This window comes from Salvia splendens, chromosome 8 (assembly GCF_004379255.2).
Source record: "Salvia splendens isolate huo1 chromosome 8, SspV2, whole genome shotgun sequence".
Classification (NCBI taxonomy): Eukaryota; Viridiplantae; Streptophyta; class Magnoliopsida; order Lamiales; family Lamiaceae; genus Salvia; species Salvia splendens.
Genome location: NC_056039.1, coordinates 5,162,727 through 5,177,728, shown reverse-complemented (window position 1 = coordinate 5,177,728; position 15,002 = coordinate 5,162,727). Strand labels below are relative to the sequence as shown.

Below are 15,002 nucleotides of genomic sequence, written 5' to 3'. Positions count from 1 at the left end.
AAATAAATTAAAAACTTCAAATTCACTTAAAAAAATATTTAAATTTCTAAAACATGCATTAAAATTTCACGAAATATCTCAAATATTAATATTTGATCATGTTTATGATTGAGTTTGACCATATATTTCAAATTTATCATAATTAAATATTTTACATTTTATGAATATAACTAATTTTCATCATTATTTATTGGATTGACCCGATTAACCCGATGGGCTAGCCCGTAACCGAACCTTTTAGGGTTAGAGTTGAACTTTTACAACCCGAAAGAATTCACAACCCGATTAGTCTGCACCCGATTGACCCGCAACCCGAGTAGGGCCGGCCCGATTGACATCCCTACTTCTACCAATATTCAATTTCGAGAACCATTCAGCCATTTCTATAATTCTCGCACAGTGCGTTTGATTTTTCATAAAGTATAATTAATCTTAAATTGGTGGACCTGTTGTAATTTCTGTAATTTTCAGGGGTTAATATGCTATACCTTCATCTCAACTAATTTCCACCGGCATTCTCTAACCATATGAAACATACAATCTCTTTGATCATTGAGTGTCTCTCCATCGGATGGCGACGGCATTCGTAGCCATCTCCTAACTCTATTTTATCTTCTCTCACGCATTTCAAATTCTGAGCTACTACTATATGATATAATCCATTCCTTTTTCCGTATCATAGGAGTATTTTTCTGTTGAAATTTGTTTCTGTTTCTTATGCATCTGGGGCTTGTAGTGATCGATCTTCACAAGGATACGGAATTCGGAAGGTATTTCGGTGTTTCCCGTGATAATCTAGGCTCATTAGTGACACTTGAGTTTTCTACTGTATGTTTGGAATAAGAAGCTTGGGTTTAAGATTTATGTAATTCGTAATGCTGCTACGAGTCTAAAAAATCAACATTCCGATCAGTGTCGAGTGTGTTTGTGTCACTGTGTCGATTGATTTCTGATAGCGCCGGACGGTGGTACCGTACGTACTGCGGCAGCAGCTTTTGGAGGAGCAGTTTCCGGAAAATAGAAACTTGAGCAATGCTGTTGTTGTTTTGTTTTGATAAATGCTGTAAATGAACATTTGAGGTTACTGTTTTTCCTGCTTTTTGGTGATTTGTTGTTTTGTGGTGACACCTGCTAAATGATTGGAAATGATTCTTCTAGGTCTCGAGTTTAAGAACTATATATGAATGTCTAATGACTCATGATGCAAAAGTTTGATACTATGTAGGAATCCAATTTGTATGGAGCAAATTCAAGTTATTGAAGAGGCAACTTCAGTATATTCTGCTTGAGTTTATTGAATCGTAGGTTTTTCCTTACCTTTGAGTTGTGCGACTCTTTTCATCATAATGGGAACCTCACATCGCAGGTTTGTGTGGATGTTGATGTTGCTATACGAAGTTGTATAAACTGCTACATCTGGCAAACGGGTAGCTTACATATTAGTTTCTTTGCTTACGCAGTGGGGTCTTAAGGAGATCAAATGACACTGCGCGACTTCTATTAACAACAATCATGGGAATGGTCCTGGGATATTTTATAGGTGCTTTGTTTCCATCCTTTTACTTAAGTAAGGTATGCTCTAAATTACCAAGTAACTTGATGTGTGTCACCATCACCAATTAGGTTCATTATACTCCGTCCTTATTGTCTGTCTTTTTTCTGGCAGATTAATCTACCTTCAAGTTTAATGACATCTCTAGACATAGCATTTACAGAATATCCTCATAGTTCTACTAATAGCAGTTTTCCAGAAAACCATGGTACCAGAAGTAGTCATTCAACACCTAAGGTCAGATTTTTTTTGTAGTATGTTCTTCATACTCTTGTCACTAAATTTCTAGTTTATTTGAAGATTAGCATTGGCTGTATTCATTGATCTATTTTCAGCTGCCTGTACTAGTCTACATGAACACAACTAATCTTTTGGACAGCACACAGTGTTGCTTCCCTGGCTTGTAACAAGTTAAAAGCCAACACGAAGTGGCTATGCTTGTCATTGTAATATTGCATTTTCATTTGCACTGATTAAAACCTAAGGTAAATCGTTTGCACCCTTATGTTCGATCACCTAATTTACCGGGATTACATGCATAAGCTTGCTCTTTCCATATCACTGAAATTGGTGTTCAATCTATTTCTGAAAATTTAAGGTGTTGTAGGTGCAAGAGTCTGTTGCCATAGCTTGCACCAATTGTTTGATAATGTTCATATTTATTCCGCAATTGGTTTAATATTCACGAGGGGATATTTAACCACCATCTTTTTGGATTTCAGATTTATGTTCCTACAAATCCCCGCGGTGCAGAGTCTTTGCCACCAGGAATTGTTGTCCCAGAATCCGACTTTTATTTACGGAGATTATGGGGTGACCCTAAAGAGGTAATTAAAAAGTTGAAAATGATGATAGCCCAAAAAGTCTGTGAATCTGTGTTTTTACTGGATAATAAATGTTTCATTCTGAACACACTGAGTATTTAGATTCTCTCAGCCTTGGGTGGCTTCAATTATTTGTTGAGTTGACTAACTTATTGGTTGCTGCGTACTTGCCGCATGGGATGAACTGGTAGACAATCACTGATGGCTTCACTAATTATGTGTCCTGATATTGATGCAGTTTTATGGTTGTAGTTATTAAATTGCTGTGATATAATTTTCATTCGTAGGTGGATCAACATATATCCACAACTTCAAACACTTTATCCATCTATCTATCTATTAATAATGGGAGAGGTTTAGACGAGAACCTATTTAAAATAAGAACATAGAACCATTTTCAACCTTCGATCGTGAAAATTGACGTAGGATGCATCTCCTTGTTAGATGAGTCAGCACAGGGGTTTGAATTTCTAAAGGAGAGAAAATTATGTATAGATAAACATATAGTAGAACATATCTTGCACTAGATTTCATGCAATAGGATTTTGCTTACATCTACATGCTGGAATTCTCAGGATCTGAAAAGAAAGCCAAAGTACCTAGTGACATTTACAGTTGGTTTCGAACAGATGTACCATATTGATGCAGCAGTGAAAAAGGTTAGTTTAGAATGTTATCATGTTACAGCATGTCTTTTCTTACCCTTGAGAGCAATTATTTTAAATTTTAGTTTTGGTATAACTCTGCAGTTCTCTGAGGATTTTCAAATATTGCTTTTTCATTATGACGGTCGAGCCAGTGAATGGGATCAGTTAGAGTGGTCACATCATGTCATACATGTCAGTGCAAGGAAACAAACAAAGTGGTAATAATCTCCATGTTTTTGCAAGATTCTGTGCCTTTTCTATTACTGTATCATTTTGGAATAGAACCTATGTGGTGTGTTCTGATGGGATCACACTTTATGCTAAAATAGCAAGTTTGTTGGTGCCTGTCAATGTTTAAACTCACTATAAATATCTTTCTGACTAATTCCATTACAATTTTGTAACCTGATAGAGGAGATTTAGCATAATCTGATTAGCTCTTGTTTATTCATTATTAGACACATCTGATAAAATTAAGAATTATAGTAGAGGAGATTTAGCAAAATCTGATTACCTCTTGTTTTTTTTTGGAAAGTTAGACTAAATTTCTCCACTTTTATCAACTTCCATGTTCCGGCTTATACAGGTGGTATGCAAAGAGGTTTTTACACCCAAATGTTGTATCAGCTTATGATTACATTTTCATTTGGGACGAAGATCTTGGAGTTGAACACTTCAATGCTGATAAGTAATAACCTTTTTCTATTGTTCCAAAAATTTCAGGTCATGTATATGACAACCTATTTCCCATCAATTTATCTGTTACTTACCTGACTTGGTAGGTATATTCAGTTAGTTAAAAAACATGGGTTAGAGATATCCCAACCAGGGCTTGAACCCAACAACGGACTTACATGGCAGATGACTAAGAGGAGAGGTGACAGAGAAGTTCACAAGTAAGTACTCTGATTAAGAGTTCAGCCCCAACCTCCCCTTCCCTTTATTTTCTACATTAACCTCTTTCCTAGCAAAGAGGAGATATGTATTTGTGAAATGCAAGTTGATTGATAAACAGGGATACCGAGGAGAAACCAGGGTGGTGCAGCGATCCACTCTTGCCTCCATGTGCAGCGTAAGTACTTTCAGTGAATATGCATTTCTATATTTCTTTTGTTTCTGCATGTATCTGTACATGCATTGAGCCGTGTCTGTCTGGAATTCCTGGGTAATACCATCAACTGTGATATTCTGTACCAAATCGATATTTAAGGTATAATTTTTCATATAGATAATGTTTGGAAATTTTCTTTGAAATTCTGTTATGGTGAGAGAAAAGGGTGCCTCTTAATTCAAGAACATCCCTCACTACATAAAATTGCGAAGGGTTAAAAATTAGACTTCTCTTTGAACCATTTTGTAAGCTGTTAATTTCCCTTGCCGCGTAAAGATTGACATATTTACATATCTTTATATATTAATTTAACTCCTGACCTAGGCATTTTCATCTGGTAAGTGTCACTAGAATAATTTGTATTTTACCATTTTGCAGCTTCGTAGAAATCATGGCTCCAGTATTTTCACGTGAAGCTTGGAAATGTGTTTGGCATATGATTCAGGTGTTTGTCCCAATTTGCGGAATACCACTCTGCTTCTCAAGTCTTGTGCACATGATTTTCTTGTTTATCTCAGAACTTCCCAGATTCCTTTTTTTTAACATAAAAAAAATTAGTCGAGATTGTTATTTAACCCTAACTCTTTATAATCTTGCTCGCAGAATGATTTGGTACATGGATGGGGATTGGATTTTGCATTAAGAAGATGTGTTGATGTTAGTTTCTATCTCTGTGTGTGGGCAATCACTCCTGTTTTATGTTGCATTTGTTTTCAACATGGGTGGCTCTCAATTTCCACCTCCTTGGTCAATCTAATTCTCACTTCTGTTTTGCCCTGCAGCCTGCACATGAAAAAATTGGTGTCGTTGACTCACAATGGATTGTTCATCAAGTGATTCCATCACTTGGAAATCAGGTTTAGAAATATACCTTCCTAACAGTTTAATCTTCCAACCTACTTGCTGGATCTTTTTGTCTAAATCAGTTTTCTTGAATGTGTATATTAGCTCTAAGGTGTATTCTACCATCACATTGGAACTACTATTTATATTCAGTAGAGATAAGTTTGAAACTACAACTAAAAAAAATAAAAAGTTCGAAACTACTACTACTACTATTTATATTCAGTAGAGATCAGTTTGATAAGGACATTACTTTTTGGGTATTTTGTGTGTAGGGGAGTTGGATACAGACCAGATTTAATGCTCAATAGTTTGGATGTGACAGTTTGTGATTAAAATTTAACAGTAAATCAGGCTTTCAAATGTTTAGGATGTGTGGGATGCTTTTGCTCCTTCCAAACTTTTGTATGACAATAACTATCCTCTGTACCCTTGCCACTTGTTGATAAGCAATAGTCACTTGCTTTTCCTTTGGTGTGTCATATCATATGCCATTCTTTCACTACTTACTCAGAATTGTCGTTGGAAGTGTCACTAAATTCAAATTTATTACAATCCGCAGGGAGAGTCTGATAATGGAAAAGCTCCATGGCAAGGGGTATGTACATCCATAACTATGTATAGCTTGGTTTGAGTACCACTATAATCTTGCAGTGTTTTTGTTTCGTTTCATCATATCATAGGTACGAGAGAGATGCAGAAATGAATGGAGGATTTTTCAGGATCGGCTTTCTACTGCAGACAAGTCATACTTACTCCCAGGTGTAGAATAATGCGACTGCCAGCCAACCCTGCCCTATAGTGTGTATATCACATGTCATTTTCCTTTACTTTTCTATCATCTCGGATTCTCGAGTGCTGTTTTGTAGCCTAATTCTTTCTGTGGGATGCAGCTTTTCACAAGGCGTAGATTGCCCACATTAAGATTAGTGTAAAATAACCATTAGAATTAGATGATGTTTAAGAGCACGTGTTGGGAGCAGGTATGTAGAATTGTTTACCTGAATCTTATTCCAAGTGCCATTCTATATATTTCTGTTCCAGCGATCGATATTAAACCAGGGGATGATCCTATATTTTCTATTATACTCCGTATTATAACTACACATCAAAGTTTTGTTATGTGCATCAAATCATTCGTAAGGATATGGAGGAAGAATCACTTAAAACACCTTCTGAACACTCAAGTCTTGTGGGATTGAATGATCCACCAGATGAATTATTTGGTGTCTCGGAACCTCTGGATTATGATCAATCAGAAACTGGTTGGCAATCTGACTATGACCCAGTCAAGATTAGGAGATTCGACATGGCATATCATAACAAAGTTTCAGGTGATTGGGTCCCAGCTCATTTCTGAGGAACCAAATGAAATAACTTTCCCCCAATATTGAGTAACAATTACACTTGATAGATGATATCATGAATCTCTTGCCACAATATGGATAATCAAGCAGAGCGTTGGGAAAAAGGCATGCCTGGTTGGTCAAGAACTACCTCGAGGTATCATATAAAAGAGCTTACTTATGGGACACTGGTTTAACTTTTCTGCTTCACATTCTCTTTCATTTCTTTCGCTATCCATTCATTAGCAGAGAAAAGTTGGGAGCTATGGGGTCCTTGAAATTTATAATTCCGTGCGACTTCGGTATCTGAGAGAAGATAATAAATATAAATAATAGTATCAAGTAGTTCCAGTTGTCTTATGTTATGGTATGCTGTCATTCAAGTTGGAAAGAAATTTAACTGTGCATTTTACTTGGTCTCCATCATGTTCTTCAAAGTGTGCATAAACAGAACAGTTATGAGCTTGTGAAACTAGAGTTTAACTGACATGTACTTTTTTATTTAAGAAGATATAGTAATATCTGTGTGAATGTGATGATGGAGCTCAATTTACTGTGAGTAGGACTTTCAAGTAATTTACAGCTGTGTGTTGATATTGGATCCTCAACTGTTGCGAGTCCGAGTGATCAGCCTTGTTCTGGGTTACCTCGGCAACTTGATCATTGAGATGGCATTCTTAGTTCAGCTAAAACTCATTGTTTTATGGTCATTCACATGACATTCAAGCTTATTAATTTGATTTGCTATCTCTCTCTCTTTCTCAATGACTCTTACAATATTATGCAGGCCACTACACCTGAAGAGCTACCGGAATGTCCAACTGGAACCTGCCGCCTTAACCATTTGGACATCACTAAATCATTACTAGTACAACGCAACCCACGGCGATTCTCTTATAATACACCAAACATGAAAATTCATGTTGATAACCACGATTGCTATGATATTTACGTTCAACCGACTCAAATTCGCATTATGTTTTTGTTGTGAAAATACTTGCTGCTTCATCATGTAACTACTATAGGACAGAACTGGGACATGAAATGGTCTTTCAATTTCTCTCAAGCTATCTCCACTTCGATAATATTGAAAAAAATTTGAATTCAAGCTCAAGGCAATTAGAAGATGTCGAACAAGTTTTCAAATTATAATAAATGACAGTGTATTTAAAAGTTGTGATCTTGAATTTTTATTCTTTGTCATTCCCTTAAGTAACTATATTACACAGGGAAAATGGAATTTGGTGGATGATATATTGCATTATAGAAGAAAAGGGAACAGTAATACTTAGAAATAAAGGATCGTGATTAGAAATGATTGCCACCTAAAATTTCAAAATTTGCTCTTAAAATATTGCGTTTTTTGTTGAAGCAATAATGTAATAGGGCCATCTGTAGTCCTTTACAGAATTGAGAGTAATAGGGTTTTTGAGCCAATGCCCAACCCTACTACCTCTAACTTGGCATGTGACATGTTGGAATTTTATTTAATTCGCCCATAAATTATTGTTCGTATTTTCAGAGATATATGTGTGTGGCTGTCTCTCCCCTACATTCAATTCTAGCCCAATAATAGTACTCCTACTATGCACAAAACATCACATATCAACACTCCACTCTCTATTATACACCGATCAAATATAGTTCTAGTGAATTTTATCTGTAGATATTTTTCTACGATAATTCTCTTTTCCACATATTATAAATATTTCTCTACGTACTTTTTAACATGTAGTCTGTAATATGGTTGAGTGTATTTCAATACACTTGAACACATGATAGCTTGGGTTGAAATTAATAGATTAAGGATGATTTGCAATGAAAGTTAAAAAAAAGTGTATTTAGTGAGGCACAAGATAGTAGTGCAAATTTGCTATCAGTTAGTTGTGATGATTGTTGCTTGGTAATGATTAATTCAAACCCTTATATCATGAGTCATCCATCACACCTACAAAATTATTATTGCACCATGCCAGCCCCAAAACATTTTTTCAAGATTGGCAACTATGCTTCCAAGGATCTGAGTTTCATTCCTCTACATATATTACTAAAATTCATTATTATGATATGCACTACAATAACCATCCAATAATCCTTAAATAACCTTAGTTGTGATATTGACCCATTTCAATTATACGCCACATAGATTCCTTCTATCAATAACAATTAGTCATGTTTTCTTAATGTAATTTAGAGGATCCACAACCGTGCTCTTGCCAACGAGCACGGTTGTGGGCCCAACTCCACTTTTTATGTCTGCTCTTAGGCAAGAGCACAACACCCACAGTCGTGCTCTTCCGCAAGGACGAGCACGAGAGCCCCACCATTCCATTATTAAATTTAAATAAAAACATTTCCACAAAATTAAAATTCATTAAAAATAACCGAAATAATATTACAAATTATAAAAAAATAAAAATTACATAATTAAAATCCTAGAAATTAAAAATTACATAATTAAAGTGTTAAAAATTAAAAATTACATAATTTAAATCCTAAAAATTAAAATTTACATAATTAAATTCATGAAATTAAAAAAACCCACTACTCGTGGCCGAATTTCGCCCAAATGGATGATGAATGTGTGTAATTTATAGATGATTTTGGGATTAATTTTTTTTTAAGAAAATAAAAATAAAATAAAATAAAATGGTAATAAAATCTGTATATTTTTTGGATTCCGAAAATATTTTTTTTAATTTTTGGTATTATTTTTTATTTTTTAAAAAAAGAAAAAAAAAAGAAAAAAATGTCAACGGCCAATAGAAACGCGCCATGTCGCCCTGCTCGCTGGCACGGACGTGCTCTTAGCTAAGAGCACGTCCGTGCCAGCTGCAAGAGCGCAGCGGCGGACAAGTGTGTCCTTGCCAGCGGCAAGGACGGACGGACGGCGTGTTGCCACCGTTGTGGATGCTCTTACCTATAAATTTTTAAACTGTTATCAAATTTTAATTTTACTTTGATTTTATAGATTAACTGTTGATTCGTTATGATTTCCCCATCAATCAAGATTTAGAACTAACATAGTTTGATGACTTACTTAAGTCACAATGTTAGACATCAACTAAAACGATATTTTATTTTAGCCAATGAAATAATTTAGTATTATAATACTAAATTAAATAATTTTATTTATTGAATTATGTTTTATGTCAACTCATGTTAATGCTAAAATCTTGATTGGTTACAAAATCATAAAAACTTAATAATTTACAATTAGATTTTAAAATTGATAAACACAACCAAAATTTGACGAAAGGTTAAAAATTTACTACCAAATACGCCATTGGTGTATGGAAATTTTCTTTTTAATGATAATGTTTCTATCATTTAAAAAAAACATTTTGTATACTAGTAGTATGGAGTGTGATCAATTACTAATTATTTAAGTTGCTAACTCTGTTAATTCATTAATGCGGTGTATTAAAAATGTCAATACAATCACATTAAAATATTAACACATATGTGTTGACATTTTAATGTCACCGTATTAATATTTTTAATACACTATATTGATAAGTTAACAGAGTTAATAACGTAAATACCAGTTAGCAATATAACGCAAAATATATAGTAGGGTATTAATTTTGTAAATATTGGTATTAAAATACTTCCCTCATTTGTCTTGCAATTGCCGCAGATCACAGCGATGACCAAGCGTGGGCCCCGTGTTCACCGTCTGTCCCATGCACCATCACCGCAGAGGATAACCAACACTCCTCATGAAAAAACCTTTTCATTTTGACTAAAGTTAACAATGCAAATGTACTTACTTTTTTTTTCCATTAAAGTCCAATTGTACAGTTCAGACACAAAGCCCACATTCTATCTTCTTTACCCTATCTCCCCCACTGCTCAAAACCCTTTTTCCCTTTTTTTTCATTTTTCTCTAAAATTGAAACTGATTCCCTCTGCAAAACCCCCCAATGACTTGAAAAGTTTTTTAAGGTAACGCGTTCGTCCCACCATTTCTGAGGTGCAATCTATTTTTCATCTTCATTTCTGTGTTTTTTCTGCAAAAGTTGACATTTTTTTAAATTTTTTTGTGCCCTCTGCATGTTCGTGCCTGTGTATCTTCTTTCATTTCGAGTTATCTGTTTCATTTCAGAGGCTGCGGCTGAATGGCTTTTAGGTTTTGTGTTTGTGAGTGGAGAAATGGATTTTTGGATTGTACTATATTTTTTGAATTTGAATATTCTATTTCCCTTTTTGCGGTTTTCTTTATGTTTTTTCGTGAAATATGTTAGGCATTTGTTATTACTATTAGGTAAACTGTCCTTACTTTTCCTCCTAAAATTCCCATTTTTATTTTGTTTTATTTCCATTTTATTTTCTAAGGCAAATGGGGCTAGTTTTCATTTATTTTCGAAGGCTTATTGTAGATTAGCGTTAATAAGAATTTAAAGTTTTTTTAATCCGTGAGCTGAGACTATAGGATTTTTAATTTTGATGGTAAGGCGTATTTTTAATCCTTTTTTTTAGGAAAAAAAAAGTATTGTTTTTAGTAAAAGGAAAGAAAAATAATTCTTTTAGTACTATTATTATTGATTTTTAGCGCTTTTAAGCACAAAGTTTAAATCTTGTGTGCCGCCTTATATACATCTATTTATCTAATTTTATAATCTCCACATCCATGTTATAATAATAAAATAATAATAATAATAATAATAATAATAATTTGGTCATACATTGTCGACTTATGTCTCACTCTATTATCCACAGAATTAATCTCATCCATTTTAAGGATAAATTTTGCCCAAATTTGTCTTATAAAATCTTGAAATATATTTTTACTATAGAATCTTCATAGTTACCATGTCTGTATTTTCTGTGTCTGTATTCTTGATATTGACAATATATGGGTGTGTACTTTTGTTTTTATAGTGTTGAGCGTCGGCTTAATAGATTATGCTTATGAATAATAGTCAGAACATGGCTAAAGTTGATCCTCATGGCTGCTGGGATGGAGCTATCGATGGAGACGATGAGTTGGACAATATGCTTGGTAGCATCCTGGACTTCCCAGATTTTCCGATGGAGGGTTTGGAGGGGGCCGATTGGGATGCTAGCAAGTCGCAGTATCTAGGGCCTATTCCGATGGACGTGCTATTGGGGCAGCCAACGGTTGCTCAAACCAAAGTCGACACGGGACCTCCAGTTTTCATGCAGCCTATTCCCATGGACGTGCTAATGGGGCAGCCAGCGGTTGCTCAAACCAAAGTCGAGACGGAGCCCCCAGTTTTCATGCATAAACCAGATGCTCTTGTGAGTTGCTTTTCATTCAGTTCTATCTTTCGTTTCACGAATTGGTGAATTGTTTGATTGAAGTTTTCGATTGCTTACACAAGTTTTTGTGCATGCACGTTGTATAATTAATATAATAGTAGTTAATTATGCATACGATGATGAGTCAAAAGCATGAGATATCCATTGTTATATTCATTTGGTTTACCTAATCTCGTTGGGCTCGTTTTTGGTTTGTATGCATCCTACACACTAATTTTGGGAAAAAATTATTAGATATCACTATTTTTCTAAGTAGCTCTAAGAGTTGATGGGATCTGTTTACTTCCCCTGTATCTGATATTACAAATATATAACCTTGATTTTTCTACTTGGTGGTTTTTTTCTTGTTTGGTTATTACATCCTTGTTTTTCCCCGAATGCTGATCACGTAAAGATTGACGCTACTCCCCAGGAAAAGCAGCATTCCTACTGGTTCAGTGAAGATGCCTCTGGCTCGTGTATTTCTCAACAGAACAAATCCGTTGAGGTGCAAGAGACTGTCACATTTCAGTCACAAAGCCCAGTATCCGTGCTTGAAAGCAGCATCTCCTCGTCGACTGGGAAGAGCTTGCTTAAGCCTCATCCAGCCAAGCGAGCAAGATCCAAACGGGCTAGACCAACGGGCATGAGTCCATGGCTCGTAATATCGCCCATCCTCCCCACCTCTTCCAGAAAGACTTGCAATGCAAAGAAAACAAAGGAGAGGAGAAAGAAACCAACTCATCCGCCAGTCGCCCCCAAGCAAATGATGGAAGACTCATCTCAGTCATCTGGTTATTCACAGCCAGCAAATGCAGCTCAACAGCGTCCCATCAAAAAATGCACTCACTGTGAAATAACGAAAACCCCACAATGGAGGGAGGGCCCATTGGGGCCAAAGACGCTCTGCAATGCATGCGGTGTCCGTTACCGATCCGGCCGCCTATTCCCAGAGTACCGTCCAGCAGCGAGTCCAACTTTCGTGTCAACTCTGCACTCCAACTCCCACAAGAAGGTGATAGAGATGAGGAACAAAGGTAAGAAAATGGAGCAGCCCTTGATGTCTCCACAGCTCGAGTTCATCCCAGTGAGTAGCTATCTGCTTGATCCAATTTGCTGAAACAGAGTGCTCTCTCTGTTTTAGTTAGGTAACCAATGTAGTCAGTCCTAGCCTTTGTTTTAGTTCTCCTCCGGTTTCGAGGTTTGTTTTTCTTGCTGCGACTTGGGTAGAATCTTGTAAAAAATCGAGTCGAGTTGAGTCCAGCCTAGCTTAGGATAATTTTCACTGTATTAGTGTCGTGATGAAGCTGGTGGTAAGAATAGAGAGTTTCATTATGTTATGATGATACTATTTGTCTTCTTTGAAAAGTTAAGCCAATTTTCCTTCTTATTAAGATTCTTTCACTTTCTTGTTACCAATTTATGAACAACTAATTCATACTCTGCTTAAGTTTGTTAATTATGTGTATTTTCATTATCAATAGTCCATTGCATTTTATAATATTACTCCACAGAACATGTTTAGTTACTTAAAATCAAGAGTTGACAACCCTACAGTTGCTCCTAATCTCTCCATCCCCTCCGGTTAGAGGGGCGATATTTCCCATCTTGATCATCGCGTTCGCGAAGTCACAAAAGAAAACCGCAGAGTTGTTACTGTAGAGCTGCGCAATGGCTTTGGTCGCCGAATCGTTGGCAACCAGCACTTGATCAGACTGCAGAATTCCTCTCCCTTTCAACAAATTCCCGAAGTAATTTCTGTCGAATAGGTCTCTGGATCTGTTGTCGAGCGCCACAGTGTTGTTGCCGTCGCTGTTGGCGGGGCATGCGGACTGGAGCTCCGGGATCAGGATGCTGTCCAGAGTGGGGTCGGGCGCGCCACTGCCGCTGAAGTTGGACAATCTGTCGCTGAAGAGCGCGCACTTTGTTAACCCGATCGTGTGACCGCCTGAGATCATTATCTTTTTTATCGTTATTGTAGATCGCAGTGAAATAAATACGAGATCGAAAAGTAAGAAATTGTTTGACCTGATAAAGCAACGACGTCAGTGATGTTTAGGCCAAGCGCGTCGAATTTGGAAATGATTGAATCAAGAGACTCGAAGGGGGAAGGAAGATCATTGGCTGCTGTTTGGTTTGCAAATACTCCGTCTCTTCTTCCCAATAGTACCTTCCATGTTGGACCTCCACTCTACATGGAGTCTCAATTTTCTCATTCGTACGTACAAAACATGATGTTCAAAACGATATTGTCCCATAAACAAAATAGAAAAGGAAAAAAGAAAAGAAAAAAGAAAAAAAGTACATTACTGAAAAAACGTTGTTTGAGCATCACCAAAAGACGTTTTATGCGAGGATAGGATAATACTGGAAATATAATTTCATGATTTAATATTTTATTTTCACATGTTTTGAAAATGAAGAATTTTCTAAAATTGTCTTATATTTTTATCAATTTTGCGTTAAAATTATGTTATTGGACTATCAAGTAGTACTAGAACTATTGGTAGTCGATCGGAGGTAGTATTGTACTTTAATACTATCAATTAATCACATTAAATAATAGTTGATGTGACATCACATGTGATGATCCTGGTTGATTGATTCATAGATGATTGGTGGGTGGTTTACTACCAAATTATATATAGTTGTGTGTAGAATACTTTTCATCATACTTAGAAAACTTGGGCACAATTACTCACCAACACAACCGAGTCTCGTGCAGCTATGGTGAGAATATCTGCACACGAAACGACGCCGCGACATGCAGTCTCCACTGCACTTTTGATTGTGTCGATCACTTCATATCCTCTAGCCGAATTCAAGTTAGGGAGAGCAAACTTCTCTCCCTCACTTCCATCCAACAACACCGATCCATCGCACCCCTAAAACAACATCATCGATATACATTTAACAAAAATAATAAGACACTTGTACAATGAGATCAATTCAATCGCTTACTAACATTGACAAAGCAGTCGTGGAAATGGAGGCGAAGCAAAGACGCAGCCATTCTCATCTCGTTCTTTATCGCATTCCTAACCTCTCGTCGCACAATGTTTAGCAGGTTGGGGCAACTTCTAGAGTAAAAATCTGAACTTAGCTGAGACCGGACAACCACACACAGCATTAAAAGGGCCACAACCCTAAGTTTGTAAGACTTGCCCATGATGTTTAAGCCACCTATCTTGGTTTATTTCGTGTTGATTAATGGTGTCAATTTATAGGCAAAAGATTTTGTTCCGTTAGGGTGAGATGACTTCAAAAGCTAATCCTAATACATTTGATTTATTATTACATAAGATGGAAGATTGACAAGACATTGCATGTTGCTAATGTTCGTTATACTTCACTCGTGTGTGGCGGCCGGCGGCAAGTGCTCCAACTAGTTGACTAATTATGAAATCTTTTTTA

The 15,002-nt window shown here is 36.2% G+C and overlaps 3 protein-coding genes across 8 annotated transcripts; 2 read left to right on the top strand and 1 right to left on the bottom strand.

The window, feature by feature from the left end:
* Positions 1-501: 501 nt before the first annotated feature.
* On the top strand, positions 502-6,081 carry LOC121745581. Of its 3 annotated transcripts, none has more exons than XM_042139536.1 (15): positions 502-770; positions 1,226-1,366; positions 1,461-1,572; positions 1,667-1,789; positions 2,275-2,379; positions 2,952-3,035; positions 3,126-3,241; positions 3,610-3,711; positions 3,806-3,919; positions 4,039-4,095; positions 4,513-4,579; positions 4,738-4,791; positions 4,917-4,991; positions 5,540-5,575; positions 5,661-6,081. In XM_042139536.1, exons 2-15 carry the CDS (start codon positions 1,347-1,349, stop codon positions 5,748-5,750), a joined length of 1,155 nt encoding a protein of 384 aa, XP_041995470.1. In that variant the 5' UTR covers positions 502-770; positions 1,226-1,346; the 3' UTR covers positions 5,751-6,081. The 3 variants fall into 3 exon arrangements, with proteins under 3 accessions (XP_041995470.1, XP_041995471.1, XP_041995472.1); XM_042139537.1 differs by having other exon boundaries at positions 1,211-1,366; XM_042139538.1 differs by lacking the exons at positions 502-770; positions 1,226-1,366 and having other exon boundaries at positions 1,456-1,567.
* A 4,033-nt stretch (positions 6,082-10,114) lies between these two features.
* On the top strand, positions 10,115-12,982 carry LOC121745599 (GATA transcription factor 11-like). 4 transcript variants are annotated; one of them, XM_042139562.1, is made up of 3 exons: positions 10,115-10,271; positions 11,249-11,588; positions 12,022-12,982. In XM_042139562.1, the coding sequence occupies exons 2-3, from the start codon at positions 11,256-11,258 to the stop codon at positions 12,706-12,708; spliced, it is 1,020 nt and encodes a 339-aa protein (XP_041995496.1). In that variant the 5' UTR covers positions 10,115-10,271; positions 11,249-11,255; the 3' UTR covers positions 12,709-12,982. The 4 variants fall into 4 exon arrangements, with proteins under 4 accessions (XP_041995496.1, XP_041995494.1, XP_041995497.1 ...); XM_042139560.1 differs by having other exon boundaries at positions 11,208-11,588; XM_042139563.1 differs by having other exon boundaries at positions 10,115-10,299.
* A 74-nt stretch (positions 12,983-13,056) lies between these two features.
* On the bottom strand, positions 13,057-14,802 carry LOC121745601 (peroxidase N-like). The gene is made up of 4 exons (XM_042139564.1): positions 14,554-14,802; positions 14,291-14,473; positions 13,617-13,779; positions 13,057-13,536 (listed from the first exon to the last, which is right to left on the bottom strand). Exons 1-4 carry the CDS (start codon positions 14,755-14,757, stop codon positions 13,124-13,126), a joined length of 963 nt encoding a protein of 320 aa, XP_041995498.1. The 5' UTR covers positions 14,758-14,802; the 3' UTR covers positions 13,057-13,123.
* Between the last annotated feature and the right edge of the window lie 200 nt (positions 14,803-15,002).

Coding starts and splice junctions, on each gene's coding strand:
- LOC121745581 (XM_042139536.1), top strand. CDS start 1,347: ATGGGAACCTCACATCGCAG. Junction 3,920..4,038: donor GGTGACAGAGAAGTTCACAA/GTAAGTACTCTG, acceptor ATTGATAAACAG/GGATACCGAGGAGAAACCAG. Junction 4,580..4,737: donor GTGTTTGGCATATGATTCAG/GTGTTTGTCCCA, acceptor TCTTGCTCGCAG/AATGATTTGGTACATGGATG.
- LOC121745599 (XM_042139560.1), top strand. CDS start 11,232: ATGCTTATGAATAATAGTCAGAACATGGCTAAAGTTGATCCTCATGGC. Junction 11,589..12,021: donor TGCATAAACCAGATGCTCTT/GTGAGTTGCTTT, acceptor GCTACTCCCCAG/GAAAAGCAGCATTCCTACTG.
- LOC121745601 (XM_042139564.1), bottom strand. CDS start 14,757: ATGGGCAAGTCTTACAAACTTAGGGTTGTGGCCCTTTTAATGCTGTGT. Junction 14,474..14,553: donor TCCACGACTGCTTTGTCAAT/GTTAGTAAGCGA, acceptor ATGTTGTTTTAG/GGGTGCGATGGATCGGTGTT. Junction 13,780..14,290: donor CACGAGACTCGGTTGTGTTG/GTGAGTAATTGT, acceptor GACTCCATGTAG/AGTGGAGGTCCAACATGGAA.